Here is a 21,704-nt window from a genome sequence, read left to right on the forward strand (position 1 = left end):
AGTTATCTTTTTTTTGTTTTTTTATTATAGTTTTCATTTATTTCAGTTAACAAAAATGTGTTTTCAATTCTAGTTTTTGTCATTTCGCTAGTTTTTGTTAACGATAATAACCTTGGTTAGAAACCGTCAAAACAAGGTCAGAACTGTCACAGTTTAGTCTGAACCAAAAAACAGCCAACTTAGCAAAGATAATATCATCACATAATAACTTTATACCTTCATAAACCTTAAAATCAAACTCACTGTGCAGAAGAAAAGCTGCCATTTCAGCATCAAACTCCATTCTTTTCATTTGGAGCTGTGTGCAGTGGTAAAACAACATTGCTTCTAGCTTTTATCACTATCTTTAACTCTAAAATTTACTTCTTATCTCTCATTATTCATATTAATAATCCCACCATGACATAAAATTACTTAATACTTTTGAAAGAAAACAAATGAACTAGTATAATGTTAATAACTTTTGTTTTTGTACCTCAACCTTGAGCTTAAAATTGTAAATTAGCATTGCCTGTAGCATTGTTTATGACCAAATACTTCACCGTCTTAGCTGTACTTTTTGTTAACTACTAATTTTGCTTTGCTTTTGAGATTTCAGGAGCAGCGCTTAAGCAATTTTACCTGAATGTCTGATGTGGGATATAGCTGTGATTTAGTAAAGACAAAGCAGTGGTTGTGCTCGCCGGAAAAGAATTAAATAATGCATAGTAATTGAAGCAATTATGTGCAAATGATACAAAAACTAGAATAAAAGAATAACAACTCTGAGCGGAGCATTAGGATTTATTCTGTATTTACAAGAGTCTGTATTTGTGGCTATTGTCCAATTTCCTATGTGTCTCCACAGAGGGCATTAGACCTATCAAATCACTGTGTGTAAGCTGTAATGTAATTGCTATGGGCTCTGTGGCCATAACATGATTGCTATAATCCATTTTTGTGCTTGTGCTGCTCATATGACGTTTACCAGAGCTCTAACAGGTTACCCAGGGAGATTTCTGTTACGCTCAGACTGACAGTTACAAAACGCAGTAATTTCAGATGTAAACCTTAATACCATTCAAGTAATAGATCATCTACAAAGAAAACAACAGCAATAGGCTCAAGGCCTCCACTGATTCCCTGACGGACCACTTGAGACTACAATTTTTAACACCTTTAATTAAAATAAATATTACCTCTTTTTTTTTTATTGGTTGTAATCAAAGTGCTGCAGTTAGGCTTTCATTTTCTCCACAGCATCGCAAGAAACTGCACCACTATAAAGTATGTGCAACCAAGACAATCAGTTGATATAATACATATTCCAGTGTTTAGCAGTAGTTTATCCGGTTGTTAATTACTTTAAACAACAAACAAAAACAACATATCCATTGTTCCATATATAATGTGACCCAAAAGGGTTTATGTTGAAGTTCAGACTTATTTTGCCTAACACTATTTACAATTAACACAATGTTTCCACATGAAAACAAACAAACAAAAAAATTTCAGTGTAATCATTGCTAAATATAGAACGGAAAAGAATACATATTTAACCCTTGTATGGTGTTAGGGTCTCTGGGACCCATTTTAATTTTTTTATTAAAAGAAAAATGATGAGTAATTTTTTTTTTTTTTTATTAATTTTTTCCTCTCGTATCTTATGAAAGAGGATTAGGGCCACTGGAAAAAACAAATTAAATTAGGGTCCAATATATATTTTTTTATTATTATTCCGAGAAAAAGGTCAGAATTTTGAGAAAAAAGTCAGAATTCAGACTTTTTCTCCAAATTTTGACTATTTTAAATATTTTTTAAAATTAATTTTCTGAGATTAAAGTCAGAATTCTGAGAAAAAAGTCAGAATTCTGACTTATTTCCTCAGAATAATAATAAAAAAATATATTGCATCTTAATTTTTTTCTTTTTTTCCATTGGCCCTAATCCTCTTCTGTACATATCTTGGTTATATTACATTGTATTAAAAAAAAAAAAAAAGAAAGAAAAAACTAAAAACAAGTAGCACTTTAATTTATACATGTGATCTAGCAAAGGCAAATATTAAACATATATGCTTTTTTTATGTTGCTTGTAACTGGGATGAAGTAAACATCCGCTGAGTATTTTAACATAAAATTGTTTGATTATGTTAAATAAAAAACCCACAAAAGCAGTGGGACCACCACAGCCACGAACACTGACTGAATAACAAAAATCTGAACACCACACAAGGGTTAATTTAATTCAGGTAAATCATGTCCTTATCTCAACTACCAATATTGATCCTAGTCAGTGGTGTAGTCCAGGGTATACGCTGGTATATGGAGTATACCTACTTATTTTTCAGTCAGCATTGAGTATACCCACTTCTGAATCCCCCCATTCAGTAGTATCTGCAGCCAAAATGTCCATATTTTTCCCCTAGGATGGTGAAGCTATGACCCGCCCTACTCTACTTCTAATTGGCTAGTACTCGGTGCCTTCACTGATTAGATTGTTTAACTTTGGGCATGAGGACTGATGAGCCAATCAGAGGCAGAGTAGGGCGGGTCATGCCGAGGAAACTATTACTAACAAGTGCTGGCCACCTCTGGAATATGACTAGACACCTCTGGAACCAGTGCCACTCCAGTTGATTGACAGGTCACTGCACGTCTCTTTGAAAGATGCACAATTATTGGAAATGTGAACGAGAAAGGCAGAAGAAAGATCTTTCAAATGAGTGACACATATCGAGAGAACCTTCTTTCATTTAATACATAATTCTGAGGTAAGTTCTAAAGTGGTTTCCAAATGAGTCACTGTTTTAAACTACTGGTCATATGACTGCACATATAGAGAAGAGATTTTGTCGCCAATAGTTAAACTGTGTGAGTAGGCTAACGTTATGAAAGACTAACGTTATGAAAGGCTAACGTTATCCTATGTTTGCCTCATGTTGAATACATTTACATTCATGCAGCTGCTTGTGTGACCAATAATACCTACAAACTGCTCCTGATCAAGTCATGATCTTTTTATAATAGTGAGCAAATAGTACTGATGGATTTTTGAGTATACTGGAGTAGTCTTACACGTCACTGTTTCTAAAACAGGCCGTTTTTCTGGACTTAAAAAAAAAAAAAGAAGAAGCCAAAAAATTGAGAGTATAACCACTTCTCCAGGGACTGCTACACCATTGATTGTAGTCTTTTACACAAGTATTTTCTTTAGTCAATCCTGAGCTCTGTATTTTTGAATAATTATTCATTTGTACATCTTTTTAAAAGTTTTAATTGTTTTAGACTGTTTGAATCGATCCTCTAGGCCATTCCAAAGATTGACCCCTCTAACTGAAATACATCTACTTGATTTATTTGTTCTTGCCTTAGTTCCTAAGTTCTTGCCAGTTCTAAAATACTAAACTAAGACAAGAACTGACAGGGTGCAATGGTAAACACAAGGCCACATATGGCTCTTCCAATGTGCATCTGCTTAAGATCATCACCTTCTTTCACACAATGTGATAAGATTTTAACAGAGAGGCTCTGGGTGTAAAAAAACAGAGGTGAATGGAAATGAAGGTCAGGCATTTTTTTCCCTTCTTTTGGCATTTTTGTAATTTACAGCTGCTGCCAAACAATTTTCAACAAGCTTCTAAGCAAGTACAAAATATATTTCGGAAACATGAGATATAATCAATAGCAAAACTAAAATAACTGCAGGGAATGTCTGTAGTTTGGAGCTTGAATCCCTCTGTATACTCTGGATAAAAACCCAAGTATACACACAAATACCATCATACCTTATTCTTTGTCTCTATTCAGCTGAAATACAGAATCAGAATGAAAGAATTCAGGTGAGTCCTCTGTTGTCGTTCCTAGATGTGAGCTTACCGGACCATTGCAGGTCAAAGAGTCATCGTCCGCCCGCTCACACTGGGCATCACACTCCACACACACTGAGCCGTTGGCGTACTCTCGAATATCCCTGAGATAGATGGAGGAAAGGTAGGGATAGAGGGAACCAGATGGGTGGGGATAGAGGTACAGAGGGTAAAGGGAGACAAGAAAGCCTTTGTGAGATAGAAGAATAATACGGCTTCGTGTCTTTTTCTAGTTTTACTGACAACTGCAGGCTGGAAGTCTTAGAAAAACAGAGTTACACGGCTTCAAAAACTCGTATCGAATGCGATGAATTCCACTTAAAGCTGCTGGATTTAACATAATCAAAAGACAGAGGAAGATCGTCTGAACATAGAGAGAATATGTTTAACCCATAAAGGCCCGAATATCAACCAGCGACCAAAACCATCTACTCATCTAAAATGTTTAATACCTGTTGATCCACTAATTCTATCGACACATGTAAATAATTGGTACAAAATACAGTTTGTCATCTTTTCATGGTCATCAGAGAAGACCCATTTGGATGTTCAGAGGCTCCGTAGTTACCATGGAAACACTGTCATCTTCTACAACATTGATTCACCAGTAAAACCCATGGAGTTGGATCAATGACAGTGGATGGAGACATTTGGTTTATGTTCAGTTAATGCTATATTTTTCTGAAAAAGTCACTTTTTTTTTTTTCCAGTTTTCTCTTTTATTTGGATATAATAACCCTCAACTTTAAAGGTGGGGTAGGAGATCCTGTAAAAATGGTTTGAGCAAGCTACATTTTGAAAATACGCAATTCAAAAGTCCAAACCCCTTTCTTCAGACTTCCCCCTGAAGCCCCTCAAATGGCAGTTGAGTTTGATTGACATATCAGCATTCAATCATTTCGATGGACCGGTTAAAATGATTGGATGGTGTTATTTCAGTCCTGTCTGTTCTATAGGTGACTAAAAATGTTTTTATTTTTGTGTTAGAGCATTTAATTAACTGGTTGCAATTGGGGTGTGAAGGGGATTTTATGCAACATAGTAATAAATGCTCCAGGAAAAAAAATCTCCTACCCTACCTTTAATCTGAGCTTTTATGAACATCTACATCAGGGGTGTCAAACTCATTTTAGCTCAGGGGCCACATTAAACCAAATTTAATCTGAAGTGGGCCAGACCAATAAAAAAAAAAATAAAATAAAAAAATATATAAAAAATGTAAACTCCAAACTTTCCTGTATGTTTTAGAGCAAAAAAAGTAAAATTATGCAATGAAAAGGTTTACATTTACCAACTATCCTTTAAAACAATGTGAATAACACGAATAAACTGAAATTTCTTAAGAAAACTAAGTGCAATTTTAACAATATTATGTCTCAGTTTATTATTTAAACATGTAAATTACAACTCAGAGATCACTGTGGATCCACAAATACACAAAACATTTAATATCAGGCAGAATATTGGTAAAATTACACTTCAGACATTTCAAAATGTTTATATTTGTTGAGGTTATTCGTGTTTTTGTGAAATGTTAGTTTGTTTTAGTGTAAATATAGTAAAATGGCATGAAAATGCATTTCTCAAATTCATCCCAAGGGCCAGACTGGACCCTTTGGCGGGCCGGATTTGGCCCCCAGGCTGCATGTTTGACACCTGTGATCTACATGATCAGTGAATTCTGGTGAAGGTTTGTACTGTCTTCCAACTATAACTATTGTAGATAATTCATTTATCAGACTGGGGTTGTTGTTTGTTTACCTGCTTTACAACTGCTGCTACTACTACTACTACTACTACTAATAATAATAATAATAATAATAATAATGATAATAATAATAATAATAATAATAATAATAATAATAACTAGAAGCACTCGGAGAGCGCAGACCTCCGCCAAGGCTGATCAGTGGCCCCCCCCGTGGGCCCCCCCACCCCCGATCACCACCAAAATTTAATCATTTCTTCCTTATCCCACTTCCAACAAACCCTGAAAATTGCATCCAAATCTGTCCATAACTTTTTGAGTTATGTTGCACACTAACGATCAGTGCCCCCCTCCATGGGCCCCCCCACCCCCGATCACCACCAAAATTTAATCATTTCTTCCTTATCCCATTTCCAACAAACCCTGAAAATTTCATCCAAATCTGTCCATAACTTTTTGAGTTATGTTGCACACTAACGGACAGACAAACAAACAAACAAACAAACAAACAAACAAACAGACAGACAGACAGACAGACAAACAAACAAACCCTGGCAAAAACATAACCTCCTTGGCGGAGGTAATAATAATAATAATAATAATAATATTAATAATAATAATTTTATTTGTATAGCGCTTTTCATGGAACTCCAAGACACTTTACATACAGCAGATAAAAATAGAAATCAAACACATTAAAAATAGATAAAAAGCAGGTGCAAGAGGCAGGTATATGAATATGAAACAATTAAACATTGAAATGAAACATCAAAAGCAATTTTAAATAAATTAGTTTTTAAAAGGAATTTAAAGGTGTTGAGGTCAGGGCAGTGTCAGATTGTAGGTGGGAGGGAGTAGTTTCATCTATTTCCTGTGTAGCCTTTGTCAGAAGCATCACATGATGTTGCTGTCACCCTATCACACACCTGGGATGCGGTCCTGGAGGGAGAGGTCAGATAGCAGGGGGCGTAAACCCTCCTGGCTGTCTGACCAATCCTCCTGAGCAGCCTATAAGAAACGTCACAGCAACATCATGTGACACTTATAAGGCTGCACAGGAAGAAGCTGAAACTAGTAAAGCAGGTAAACAAACAACTGCCCCTGTCTGATAAATGAATTACCTACAATAGTTAAAATGATCAGTGAATGAAATATCTGGAAATACCTCATAATCACTGGAAAAATGCAAAATATGGATGATTATTTTCTAATAAATGGCGACAAATCACTTAAGAAATGTTGAATATAGAGAAAAAAAACATCATTTGAGAACTGCATGGGTTAAAATAGTTGTAATTCCGAAATGGTTAATGCAGTGTTTTTGTTAAACCCCTTGATTTAACCTCCTGAAACCCAGGAAAATGAACATTTTAGCTTTTTTTTTATTTTTCTTTTTTACATTAAACTATTGTCTTAATTGGAAACTACGTAATGCAACAGTTTTTTTCAGATGCATTTTTAAAATAATTTCTATTTAGTTATTTTTTATGTCCTTGCAAGGGAAAGCATTTTTTTAGTAAAACTGTGAAACTTTTGTCCCCTACAGACGACAAATATGCATTGCTGTCGAGAAAAGTGGGAAAAATGGTCTGTTTACACGACAATAGGATAAGGATGATCTTATTGCTAACAACACTGGAGCATACTGTAGAGACATGGCAATCCACTGTTCTTTTTCCTTTTTCGGTTTGTATTTCTTTTTTTTTTTGTCTTCCATCTGTATGCCCATATCTGCTACATGTTCTTAAAAAAGAAACAATAAAAAGAAAGTGTTAAAAAAATATGCATTGCTGGGTCTCAGGAGGTTAAAGCTAAAAGCCCATAATTCAGTCACATTTATATTAGTTCTTTTTGGATCCTGTAGAGAGGCAAAATGACTAAATCTGTGTCACTGTCCAAATACTTATGGACCCGACTGTATATCTGTGTGTATCGGTGAGCATGAGTGTTGTTTTTCCACGGTGCTCACTTTGGCAATAGAAGTCAATCGATTTATAGGAGTCACGACATCAACAGGCAGTCTCAACCATACACACACTCCCATAAGCATTGTAGCTAATTAGCTAACAGTAGTTCTGATACCATCACTCAAGGGGGGGGTTGACACAGCAGTTGAAAGGTGCAGTACCTGCGAGGGGCACTGTGTTTTAAAAATCAATTAAATTAAGTGCCTTGTTATTCAATTTCTGCAATCCCCTTATAATAGTACCAGAGTGGCCTGGAAAAGTCATTAAATTTGACCACAATGCGACTGAGTTGGCGCTTTGCCTTTGTCACTACAGGACAAGGATAATGACTTTTGGGGACTTCACTTTTGGTCAGTGAGGAAAAACATAGTGTTTAATCTCAGCAACAGAAAAAAAAATGTAGCTTGCCCTGTGGGATCAAAAATGAATTAGTAATTAATTATTCTTCATCTGGCCTTCATAAAACCTTGGCAGTGGAGGTAAGCCTTTGTCTGCGTGCGTGCTGGTTGAAATAATAAAAGCCGGATGATATCACCGATGCTTGAGACTTATAGCTTATTGCAAGATGCTCTGCTGTGTTCTGGGAGAAAGATGTAGCAACAAATTAACAATGATTAACAAAGCATGTAATACATTTTACACAAAGCAAGAATTCATCTCAAATAGCTTTTTGACACGATCACAAAGATAAACAAATCTGCATGTTCCACATTTTGATTCAATAAAACAAATCAACAAATCATTTGCAAAACAAGAAAACTGAAGCTTTATGTGGCTTTGCTGCTATCTAACATCACAAAAGTGCAATTATACTGTAGTATTACATAAAAGGAAATGGAAAATATCAGGCATCTGGTACATTTTAGATCAGTTTGAACATTTAAGCAGCAGCTGTGTGCTCTATGCTCCACTCGAGACACTCTGTCCTCTGGGCTTTGGTAAAACACACCTTATGTAAGGAGGCTTTACTGATAGGAACATCTAGGTATGGGAATCCATAAGAATTTAACGATTCTGATTCCATTATCGATTTTGCTTATCGATCCGATTCTCTTATCAATTCTCTTTGGGTAAAGGAATAAGAGTACAAACGGGTGTGTTTGCATTACCTGTCTTTTATATTTCCATCTCTGCACAGAAAATATAACATATACAGTATACACAAATAATAAAAACAGATGACACTGGGCCCGGTTTGGGGGGGGGGGGGGGTTCAGTGAAAGTGAAACTAAAGAGGATTTACTAATTCCTCTATTGCCACATTTCCACTACATGGGCTCGTCTCATCTCCTGTTGTTGTGCACCTCATTTCCTTTGCCATACCTTCAGAAACTTGTACTTGAGGGGGCACAACATTTGTTGCCCACACCGGAACCAGGCTCAGTTGACGGCCTGGTGTTTGCTCTGCTGCTAGATTCACAAGCGCCGCTGAGTAGCGTATCAAATATGTGACATTCCTGTAAAGGAATCACATGCTGTGGACAAATGTTTGAGCATATTGGAGGGATTCCCTCCTTTTGAAGAAACTGAAGCTTTGCAAGTGTTACAAGTGGACCTGGTGTCGTCTTTTTGGAGCGTTTCTGTCTCAATGCCATGTTGGCTACGTTCTGACCAAAACAATGCAGCATGCGCGTGACGTCATCATGCATGTGCAACGAAGGCGGAATCGATAAGCAGAATCGTTAAGCAGGCAGGTAAATGATTCCAAGGAATCGAGCTACTGGGATCCGGTTCTCAAAAAGAACCGGTTCTCAATTCCCATCCCTAGACACATCTAACAAAATGTAAACCTGAACAACAGACCAATCAGAAGAACTGTTTGGGACACATAAGCACAGAAATAATGAAATATGAAACACATGGTGACAGTGTATAAGACAGTGAAGGGGACGTGTTGCGTTTAGAGGTGAATCGTGTGCCGGTTTCCTCAGTGGCGGTGGTGGTGGTGATGGTGTGGGTGGTGCTGGTGAGCAGGTGGACAGGTAGGCAGGGCGTGGCCCCGTGCGCAAGCAGTGACTGTGACACGCAGTGACACGCCTAGCCCCCCTGCCCTAACGCCACCTCCTGGTCCTCCTCATTCAGCGCCGGTGCAGCCGCCAAAACTTCATTAAACTGTGGCCTTAAACCTAAACTGGGTGTCTTTTTTGTAGTTCTTCCAAATGGACATCTATATGATAAAAGTCAAGTGGCCTCTGTGTGTGTGTGTGTATGTCGGCCAAAATTTGCTTAGAGATCTTATTTATGTCTTTGTGCATAAGAAATCAATATAAATGAATCCCCAGAGGAACATTGTGTTGGTAAATGCAAGTTATGCAAATTGACAGGACTTCAGTTCTGTTGCAACATGTTGATGGTCATATGAACTATGTTTTCAGCTCAAAAATGTCCAATTTCATCACAATTAATGCTATATTTTCATGTCACAAATGGCCAAGTTATATTTCAACTGAATTTACCTGAAAAACAAATATTCTATTCTTTTAGATTCCCCAATTATTCTTACAAGATTATATACTACATATCACATGTGTGCCACATTTTGTGTTTTTGTGTCAGCTGTTAGGGTTTTAGATCCACAATACTAACATTTATGAATAAGAGGAGAATTAGGAATAGTAAGTATATAAGTTTATAACTAATAATCTGGTACTGACCAGAGCATCATGGGTAATGTCACGTCCGTCCACCAGCAAAAGTTTTCAATACGCGTGCTATTCAAAATCCAATATTTCTGAAAATATAGCTTCCACTGTCAAATAATATCAGTAGTCTGTGCACAAATGTATTAGCATTATTTCAACACAGTTCTATGCATTTCTTACAACTTTTTTTTTGGACAAACATGGCCATTCATTTGACCCCCTAAGTAAATTTTAGCCGAGGTGTATGTGTGTGTGTGTGTGTGTGTGTGTGCGGATGTGTGTGTGTCTTGGTAATCACACAAAATCCGTACAGAGCTTACTGCTGCAGTTTGGCATACTTAAATATTTTTGGTCAAGGAACAGACTAGCGAAAATGGCAAGTTGATTGGACCAATATTTTGAGAGATATTAGTCATTTTGGAACACAATAGCCTTACAATCACGTTGCTCTGGCCAGAACACTTTGGCGGTGACTGCTGGACAAATGTGGTACAGCATGCACGACTACACAACAGCATAAAAACTACCACATCTAGAACCCATGGATCCCCATAGGTCAACGTGCTGGTTATTCATATTATTTTAACACAAGAGTGAGAGGAGGTCCTCAGATCTTTAATGTTCATTGATGCAATAAAAATTATGGAGAACCCAAGCCCCACCTGAGACGCAGAATTGTGAAGTTTGCCGCATTTCAATAATGTAAAGGTTGGATAAATGCGACTTGGCCGTTCAGCCTGAAGTCGCGTTTTAAAATATTAGATATGTATCGGATTTAGAGTCGGATTTGGAAAAATTTGATTTATGCTGTTTCAAAGGCCCAATTCACCCCTTGGTCCTCCCCCTTACCCCTAGCCCTTGGCCATTGCATTTGACACTACCCCTTGAAACAGAGTTGCAAAGGGTAGGGGTTGAAACATTCCCCTATGAAATGAGACAACCCTTCGCAACCTGTTATGTCATCAGCAGTCATCGATGGTGCTATAAACAGATGTGAAAACTTAGTTTCTGAAAGTATTCATAATGCCGTCAGTAGCTGTAACCATCTCTGTTCCGTGGGCTTTGGTCATCTTTTTGTGGCTATCAACTATAAACCACAGAAATGCGATCTATAACACAGTGAAACGGCATTAAACAGTCGATCAAATGATTAAGCTGAAGAAAATACGTACATTTGTGTGCTTCTTTCATCACACTGCTGCACTTTTTGGCTGTTTACCTCCATCTTGCCAACGATTCAAACAGAATTATGGGAAATTTCTCCCACCCCTCCGTTCATAGTATGGTCTTGAAAAATCTTCATTTTGAGGACTATACAACCCTTTGCCTTAGCCCTTCCCCTCCGTCTAATCGAGAATGGGGACAACACTACCCCTTCACGTGTACGCGCAAAACGGAGGGGTAGGGGCAAGGGGGAGGGGCCAAGGGGTGAATTGGGATTCAGGCAAACTGTCTTAATAGATTGAATACAGGTTATATACGGGCAAAAAAATCGGATTTGGGCCACATTTACCTGCAGTCTGAACATAGCCAGTGTGACAGGCGTGTTAAATATATTTCCCCCCCAACCAAGCAAAGTGGGGATTTTAACGTGATGTTTCTGCGACTTGTTTGGTTGTGATTTCATCTGACAAGAATAAGAAACAAGTGGCAGATGGAAGAAAATCCATGTTCTTTTTGTTGTTACTTACATCTGTTTTTGCCTAATTCACCTATGAGAGGGATGTGAGGCTTTTCTGTCCCGAATGTCTAAGAATACCACATTTTTTACTGTGTCTATCACCTGCATAACACCAGAGGGATGTTGGAGTCTGGAGTGAATAGTGATTCTGAACCTGTCCTACAAGTCCCTAACGGGTGCAGGAACCTGACTTGGCATTTTTATCAGAATTCCAAACATTACATAATCATTTGGGAGACTATATCCATAGAAATGTGCAAGGTCTGCATTTGACCTTCTTAAGAATAGGAGCGAGATGTCTCCACAAACTTCAAGTAAAACTAAAGTAAATGTGTTTCTAATGCTACAGTGGAAACGCTTCAAATCTCCCTTCTTATTTTTCTATGCCTAAGGGTGAGTTAGGGATTTTGCCGATGCAGTCACCATGTCCGCAGCATAAGCTTTGATTCCAGCTGGTCGCAGTAGCTCAGAGCTTTTTATAAGCCCCATATCTGTGCTCGACATCTGTAATCAAAGGGTTTCCCACAAGAAACTACTTAACCAAAGTGACAGTGCAGAGATCCCGATGCACCTCTTCTTACAAACACCGTAGTAGGTACATTACAAACAGAAAAACCCCACTCCTTAAATACATATCCACTGCTGTGTAAAGTAGTGCCTTTGCTTCTCTTTCACGAAGGTAAAGTTTTTATCTCATACAATAAAACACTTCTAAAGACACCTTGAATTCTTCACTGGACTCTGTATGAACTATGTTGAGTCAGAGTGGGGATACCTGTGGAAACCAGATTTAGTTTTTCAATCAATGCCTTATCTGGTGTCTGTCTCAGTCTGTCAAGTAGACGGAAGGCTCCAACCTCCAAACACACATCAGTTTATAGATCCATCACTATACAGGGTGTATAAAAAAACCCAAAAAACTATGCATTTTGAAAAATCACCCCCATTTCTGCATTTGATAATTTTTTGGAATTTTCTTTTATGGATGTCGGTAGGTAGGGGATTGGTGGATATTTGTCCAAATTTACAGACCCAGGTTTTCATGCATGAGTGAGCAGGGGGCAAATTGCACAATCCAAGTTAAAACTGGTTTGCGCGAAGTAGCAATGGGATTTAAATCCAATCAAAGGTCATGGGAGGGGACAATGGGCATCCATATTGTTTTCTACAAAATTGCCAGGTTACAGCATTGACACTTTGGCCACCATGTCAGCTTCATTTCTTTACCCATGGCAGCTGTTGTTGTGGCTAAAATAACGAAGAAACCACCACTTCGGGATGGTCTCAGGGAATTTCCCCCATTCTTTATTCAACAGGGGTTTTTATACAGGGGTGATCTGTCATTATTGTTGCTATAAGAGGAACCAACCATCTGATGCGTACGTGACAGACTCTTTTGCCAAATATGATGTTATGTTATTAATGACTCTGTTTTGAACACGGCTTGGTGGGAACTAGAGCTGCAACCGATTAATTGACTGGAATTTATTGGAAGGAGATATTCTGTTACAGTTTTCCTGAATTGAAGCTTCTTTGTGCGTCACAATAAGCGTCCGTGTGGAACACAACAGTGGAACCAATGTTAAATGGCAGAGAAATGAAGGAAACAAAGCTTTGATTCAGGAGAATTGTGGTTGAATGATTTTTTTTGGATCACTTTGAGTCGATTAATCGGTTGCAGCTCTAGTTGGAACATCCTCTCCTTTCCGCTCCCGTGCCAAATTTCTCCAATCGGAAACTGGACGCACACAAACATTTTAACAGAAGTTACTCAACTTCATGAAAAAAGATCCCCATACTAAATATTTTCCCCGATACTGATCCTGTTTTTAAAAGTTAATTCAACTTGTTAAGGCCTGAAAATGTCACTGTGGACAGGCCAAGTTAGGGTTAGGGTTAGGGTTAGGGTTAACCCTATACCCTAAATGCTGTAACCTGGCAATTTTGTGGAAAACAAGATGGATGCCCATTGTCCCCTCCCATGACCTTTGATTGGATTTAAACCCCATCGCTACTTCACACAAACCAGTTTTAACTTGGATTGCACAATTTACCCCTGCTCACTCATGCATGAAAACCTGGGTCTGTAAATTTGCACAAATATCCATCAATCCCCTACCTACCGACGTCCATAAAAGAAAATTCCAAAAATGATCAAATGCGGAACTAGGGGTAATTTTTCAAAATGTATATATTGTTTTTTGATCCACCCTGTATAACCTGACTGTCTGGAGGACAACTACTGAGTTTGCATTGTGTATCTAATTAAACATATTAAACTCACCCTTCATAAAGGTTGCAGGAGTCCACACAGGTTCGTCCACGGCTGAAGTATCGACAGGAGAGACACTGGTCTGGGCCTAGACCCCAGCATCCGGCGTCCGAACACAGCGGATCACACACCATGCGCTCCTTGGCTGCTCAAAACAGAACACAAGACAACATATATGCAAATAAGTAAGTCATCCAGACTGAAACTAGGCTTTGATGACTTAGTGTTTCTGGAATTATCACTAAATTGTCCAAATTAGCTTCCTGAACAAGGCGCGAGGCTTCATATATTAATGCACATGCAAATGGTGAGGGGCCATTATTTCATTACAGTTCTTCACCTCCACAGAGCAGCTGTTAATTTGCAGGAGCCTATAAAATGTGTGTTTTGTAATGACTTTTTATGCACAGGCGCCAGTAATTGCAGTAAGGCTGCGGCGTAGTTGTGGGTGTGTTCAGTAGTGTGTGTCATGGTTTATGGATCTGGTACAGAAATTACTGTAGCTGTGACTCAATTCAGGGGCCGCATAGTGGGAAGTATGTGGTGGCCAACAACGACGAAGGCAGACCCGGTTGTTATTTAGTGAAACAGTCAGATCTACAGTCTGTTCATGTCACAACCTGATCTAACACTTGGGTCCTGAGGTGCTGCTCCTGTCACCTATCAGTCTCAACCCATAAACACCCAGTGCTTCTTTTGTAGCAATTCTCATATGATATTTTCCTCTAAATTTACCCATTCTGAATTGATTTATCACCATTTATTGTAATATTATTCCCTGTGTTTTGCATTGTTTCAGTGAAAATCTTGTATTTTCTAATATTTAATTTACTGATCATGTAGATCAGGGGTGTCAAACTCATTTTAGTTCAGGGGCCATATTCAGCTAAATTTGATCTGAAGTGGGCCGGACCAGAAAAATAATAACATAATAACCGATAAATTATGACAACTCCAAATTTTTGTCTTTGTTTTAGTGTGAAAAAAAACCAAAACATTAAATTATGAAAATACTTACTTTTATAAACTATCAAAAAAAACCTTGAAAAACTGAAATTTAAATTAAAAAACATAAGAAAATTTAGTGCAATTTTAACAATATTATTCCTCAACTTATCATTTCTCCATGTGCATTATGGATCAGATCTACAACGACACTAAACAATGAGGAACAGGCAGAAAAATGGTTAAAATTGTGCTTAATTTTCTTTAGACATTTCAGGTTCTTCATATTTGTTCAGGTTATCCAAATTTTATTGGTCCAAGATAGTTAGTAAATGTAAATATTTTCATAATTTAATGGTATTTTTTGCACTAAAACAAAGGGAAAAAAATGTGTTGTTAATTCTAGATTTTATTGGGTTTAATTCAAGATTTTTTTTTTTACTTAATTGTACTTTTTTTTTTTGCTTGATTCAATATTTTTTTTACTTAATTGAAGATTTTTTTGGCTTAAATCAAGATTTTTTTTTTTAACTTAATTGAAGATTTTTTTGGCTTAATTCAAGATTTTTTTTTTACTTAATTGAAGATTTTTTTTTTGGCCTAATTCAAGATTTTTTGCTAAATTTGAGATTTTTTTTGTGCTTAATTGAAGATTTTTTTTCCTTAATTGAAGATTTTTTTTGGCTTAATTGAAGATTTTTCCCTTAATTCAAGATAATTTGTTTTTGCTTAATTCAATTCAAGACTGTGGAATTTTTGCACTTGGCAAAAACATCCCAGGGGCCGAACTGGACCCTTTGGCGGGCTGCATTTGGCCCCCGGGCCACATGTTTGACACCCCTGATGTAGATGTTCATAAAAGTTCAAATTGAAGTTGAGGGTTATTATATCAGAAACAGAGGAAACTTAAGAAAAAAGTGACTTTTTCAACAAAATCTCTCATTAACTGAACATCAAGCCAGTGTCTCCATCCCACAGGTGTCAAACATTTGGCCCGGGGGCCAAATCTGGCCCACTAAAGGGTCCAGTCCAGCCCGCAGGATGAATTTATAAAATGCAAAAATTACACTGAATTCAGGATCTACATACAGACCAATTAGATCTCAACTGGGCCAGACCAGTAAAATAGTATCATAATAACCTATAAATAATGACAACTGCAGATTTTATCTTTGTTTTAGTGTGGAAAAAGTAAAATTACATGAAAATGTGTATATTAACAAACTATCCTTGTACAAAAAACATGAATAACCTGAACAAATATGAACAACCTGAAATGTCTTAAGAGAAGTAAACGCAATTTCACCAATTTTCTGCCTGTTACTAAATGTTTTGTGTATTTGTAATTGTAATATAAGTTGTAATGCACATGTGTAAATGATAAACTGAGGCAGAATATTGTTTTTGTTAAAAGTGCTCTTGTTTTTCTTAAGACATTTCAAGTTTCAAGTTCATGTTATTCATTTTTTAAGGAAACGTATATGTAAATATTATCATAATGCAATTTTACTTTTTTCACTATTATTATTTTACTGGTCCAGCCCACTTGAGATCATATTGGGGTGAATGTGACCCCTGAACTAAAATGAGTTTGACACCCCTGCTCCATCCACTGTCACTGATCCAGCTCTGTGGGTTTTACCGGTGAATCAATGCTGTAGAAGATGACAGTGTTTCCATGGTAACTACGGAGCCTCTGAACATCTAAATGGGTCATATCTGATGACCATGAAAAGATGACAAACTGTATTTTACACCAATTATTTACATATATTGATAGGATTAGTAGATCAACTGGTATTAAAGACTTTCGATCACTAGAAGACTTTGGATTCCGGTGGATGTTTGGGTCTTTATGGGTTAATATCATCCATCTGAGTAAAGATCACTCTTGGTCACTCTTGAAAAAGCGATTTGTAATCTCAATGAGTTTTTTTTTTTTTTACCTGGTTAAATAAAGCATATATATATATATATATATATATATATATATATATATATATATATATATATATATATATATATATATATATATATATACTACATTACTGCGCAATGATAATAAAGACTTGTCAGAAACTATGTGTTATGCAGCTTTTCTTGGCCAGGTCACTCCTGAAAAAGAGATTTGCAATCTCAGTGAGGCTTTTTTTTTTTACCTGGTTAAATAAAGGCTCTATCTATCTATCTATCTATCTATCTATCTATCTATCTATCTATCTATCTATCTATCTATCTATCTATCTATCTATCTATCTATCTATCTATCTATCTATCTATCTATCTATCTATCTATCTATCTATCTATCTATCTATCTATCTATCCTTTCTTTCTATAGACAACATGTCTACAACCCAAGGTTCATAGACATACTTTCTGCTTCCATCACCTCCAGTAATGTGGACACGTGTCAGTAGTGATGTTGACCTAAATATTAAAGGTATAGTATAAAAACACCTATATCTGATCTCGGGATGTAACGATATGAAAATTTCATATCACACTTATTGTGACCAAAATTATTACGGTTATCATTATTATCGTGGTATTGTTGAAATTGTGCTCAAAATGTTCAAAAAGTACTAATATACACACTGTAATATTTTAACCAAGTTATATTAAAAAAAAAAAAATAAAACAAAATAATTGGCACAATGTACCTTCTGTTGCAGAAACATTCAAATATTAACCCTTAGTGGTCTGAGCCTATTTTGTCCGTTTTTCAGTCCTTTTGATTTTGCCTTTATATACTATATAAACAAATGTTTACTATACACATATTTGGGATCTGTTTTTTCAGTACAACTTCATTTATATCATCTGTCGATTATTTTTCACTTTAACCTACTATATCAACAGAAATGGACAAAAAACACAAAAAAATCTATAAAATCCGATTTGAAAAATGTATATAATTTATTGCATAAATTACACACAGATGCTTAATGAACGTTTTCAAAGACTTTAAAAGTGAATATTGGTTCCAAATATTAGGAATATACAATTAAAATTGTAACAAATTAAAACTATACTCAGATATTTGGCATAAAAACAGATCTTTGCATAGGTGTTTTCTATGGAAAAGTGCGGTAATCAAACATGGTTATCATGATAATTACAATTTAAACGGTAATACTAACTGTCTGCAATTTTATCGCACTTTATCGTTATACCGGTAATCGTTACATCCCTAATCTTATCTATATTTTACCTATACACCTCAGCTATAAGTGTTTTTACACTATACAACCAATCATGGAGCGACACCTTCGCTCCATCTGAAATGCATTCAGAACTAGATTCTTTAACTCTTTCGGTGCCAGACAGTTAAGGGGCTAATAAGCCTTAAAAGTGCCACAGAATTTGGCCGTTTTTCAGTATTTCGCGTCGTTTTTATAATCGAAGTCTGAATCGTCATCAGAACTCATTTTCTAGCAGATGGGACTGTTTTGACAGATCGCTGTGTTTACGATATTACTACAAAATGGCCATCTAATCTGCATATGATTTCATTCATAAATTCATTCATAAAATTTCCCAAGCAGAAAACGAAACGCGAGCTCTTCCTTGGTCAAAAACTGCTCGGTAACATCCGACCGATTGCTACTTAGATTCAGAACGCACCAGACGCAGCCGATTCATTATTGATCGTAATTTGCATAATTTATTCGGTCGCGTGACCTCAAATTCCCGTCTGGTCTCAAAAGGGGGACACAGAAAGAACGTCATCGAAATGTGAGAAAGAAATGGGGGTGGATGGTTTGTTTGTTCACAAATATGGCGTGTTCTCCAAAGCCGATCTGATCGGCCCGTGGCACTTTAAAGGTTGTATTCGTAAAGCCGATTTAATCGGCCCATGGCATTGAAAGAGTTAATCTCCAGTTTTGTGCAGGCTTATTCCAATGAAGTGTGTAATGTATCCAAAGAGTCTCGTAAGTGTTTGTCAGTCTTCTACACCTGCTCACAGAAACATTCCCTATGACTGAGGAAATGATGTGTTTACCTGCTGTCTGTTATTCTGCCTATTAGCAGTGTAGTGTCAACAATTTTGAATGAATCATCCTAATTTTCTTTGTGTGAGTTCTTGATGACAGTCACTAAAGATGATTAGATTTTGTTAAAAAAAAAAAAAAAATTCCATTTGTCAGAATAGAGCAATATTTGTATTACAGTCTAAGCCAGGGGTAGCCAACCTGTGGCTCCTGGTCCACATTTGGCTCTTGGGCTCTTTTCTAGTGGCTCCATGTGGCTTTGTCAAAAAACACATGGAAACTAGAAAAGCACTCTGAGAGCGCAGGCCTCCACCAAGGCAGATCAGTACAGAACAGCAAAATCTGCCCCCCCGATCACCATAAAAATGTTATCATTTGTTCCTTGTGCCAGTATCAACATTTCCTGAAAATTGCATGAAAATCTGTCCATAACTTTTTGAGCTATCTTGCTAACAGACAGACAGACAAACCCCGTTACACTTGGCAGACATAATGAATAACAGTAAGGCTTTTTTTCTTTAAACACATTTTGCTATTATTGTCGGAACCATAAAGTCAATCTGACATTATGCAGCTGTAAAAATGTAAACTATATTCCAAATGAATCTAACAAAACAGAAACAGTAAAAGAAGTAACAGTAAAGTACTTTCTATTTTATGACACTGATGGTATTCATCTGTTTTCTCCATTGCAAAGAAAGCATTCACATACCAGTACATTTTTGCTGCACAACACAATAGTCACTTTTCCATTAGACATTTGCGCAAAACTACCGATATTTACTAAATGTCAAAAAAACAGAAGTGCGTAATGTCGTTTTTTCATTAAATCACAACTGATGATTTGTTTACTTATTATCGCGAGATGACACGTGAAGTCATTCCATAAACATGGCAACGAAGGTAAATATGGTGTTGATTTACAGATATATTCATTATTATTATATATTAGCCCTCTATCTCGTACTAAATTAAAAAATTATTGGGTTCCCTGGTGTGTCCACACATACCGCAATATGTTTCTTCTTCTTCTTTGCTTGTTGTAATGTATGTCAACATTTGTTTTTTTTATTCACCTGATTCTAGTTGCAAAAAAAGGTCTTTCCATTGCAGTTTTGTGTGACACCTGAAAAACCACCTCTTGCCAGTGCAAAAACTTCAAATCGAAAACTTTTGGCGAAATTGTCATTTTTCCATTAAATTTTTATGTGCAAGTTAAATTTGAGGGTCAAAGGAAAAGCGACTACTCATGGCATTTTCTTTGGTGTAGCTCTGTCATTTCTTTGTAGTTCTGTAAATGCACCAAAACTTCAATTTATTCTCAACATATTTCATGCAAACTACTCCTAAAGAGCAGTCACCACTTTGAGGTAAAACATACAGGGATATGTTTTAGCTCAAGACAATTTTGTTTTTCTATTTCTGTTCTAAAATGGCTCTTTAGACAGTAAAGGCTGCCGACCCGTGCTCTGAGCTAATGTTGGACTAGGGGCTGTCCCAGAAGAAGGACAAAATGCAGCAATGCCTTTGGCTTTAGCTAAAAAGTGGTGGTCCCACATCAAGCTGTGAGGAAGATCCACAGAGGGCTGCAGTCTCATTCTTGTGGCCAAGGAACACATTGGACAAAATTTAGAGTAATCATCTCATAGTGTGATATTTGTCACAGCCAATGTCTGTTCATGCCAGTGTCCGAATTTACTACCAGATGATTCACTGATCAACAAGATTTGTGTGCATTTACTTGGCCAAAATTAGTCATTTCAAGCATTCTTTGCAAAATTGTTCTTTCTTTTCCATAGTTATGACTGGGTCCGAAACATCTTCCTCTTTTCATTTTTCCGTACACATACATGCCATTGATTTGCTAAAGTGCAACAATTAGCTTAGCATTAGATCCAGCACAGTTACACTGTAAAAAAAAAAAATCTGTAATTTAACAGAATTTTCACTGTTTATTTTACAGATTTTTCCTGTAGTTTTAAGTTACAGGAAAATATCAATGCAATTACAAAAATAGACTGTGATTTTACATGTCAAATGTAAAATAACATGAAAAAACTGTAACTGTGAATAACCAAAAAAAGTCAATTTTTCAAAATAATTTTTTCTTTTTTCACAGAAAAATACAGTTTGCAAATGTATCGTATTTTCACAAATATTTCTTTTCTATTTATGAGATTAAAATGTTAATTTAAAGTTTAATACTGTAAAAAAAAATAAAACGAGATAAAATTACTGACAATTAACTGTAAAAGAAGTATTTGTTCTGTAAGTTTAACAAGACTTGTTTGTTAATTGACACATATCTATTGTAATTATAGAAGGTTTCACAACAAAAAAGTTGAATAAATGTATTTTTGTGAATGTATAACATGTATAAGCACTGATAAACTGTCAAATTACACTTTTTGTCAGTGGATTGTACAACTTGGTCTCATTGAAAATTATTTCTATATATATTTATAGGTAAGTTGATTGTTTTAATACATGTAAATATTCTTTATTAAACATCAAAAAGGGAAAAAAAGTAAAACCTCAAAAAGTTAGGGGAAAAATTTTTATTTTAATTATGGAAAATTACCATATTTTTATGAGATGGTTATTTAACACTATTTTTTTGGCACCCCTGCTGCCGGAATAATACCATTT

The 21,704-nt window shown here is 36.3% G+C and overlaps 1 protein-coding gene across 1 annotated transcript in view; it reads right to left on the reverse strand.

Annotated features, from left to right (window-relative positions):
• erbb4b (erb-b2 receptor tyrosine kinase 4b) overlaps window positions 1–21,704 on the reverse strand; it is an 885,828-nt gene that overhangs the window by 161,710 nt on the left and 702,414 nt on the right. Inside the window, exons 13-14 of the mRNA XM_030124408.1 lie at window positions 14,130–14,262; window positions 3,858–3,951 (exon numbers count right to left, since the gene is read on the reverse strand). Of these exons, the coding sequence (XP_029980268.1) occupies window positions 3,858–3,951; window positions 14,130–14,262 (227 nt within the window). The remainder of the gene's footprint in view (window positions 1–3,857; window positions 3,952–14,129; window positions 14,263–21,704) is intronic.

Source organism: Sphaeramia orbicularis, chromosome 21, assembly GCF_902148855.1.
Source record: "Sphaeramia orbicularis chromosome 21, fSphaOr1.1, whole genome shotgun sequence".
NCBI lineage: Eukaryota > Metazoa > Chordata > Actinopteri > Kurtiformes > Apogonidae > Sphaeramia > Sphaeramia orbicularis.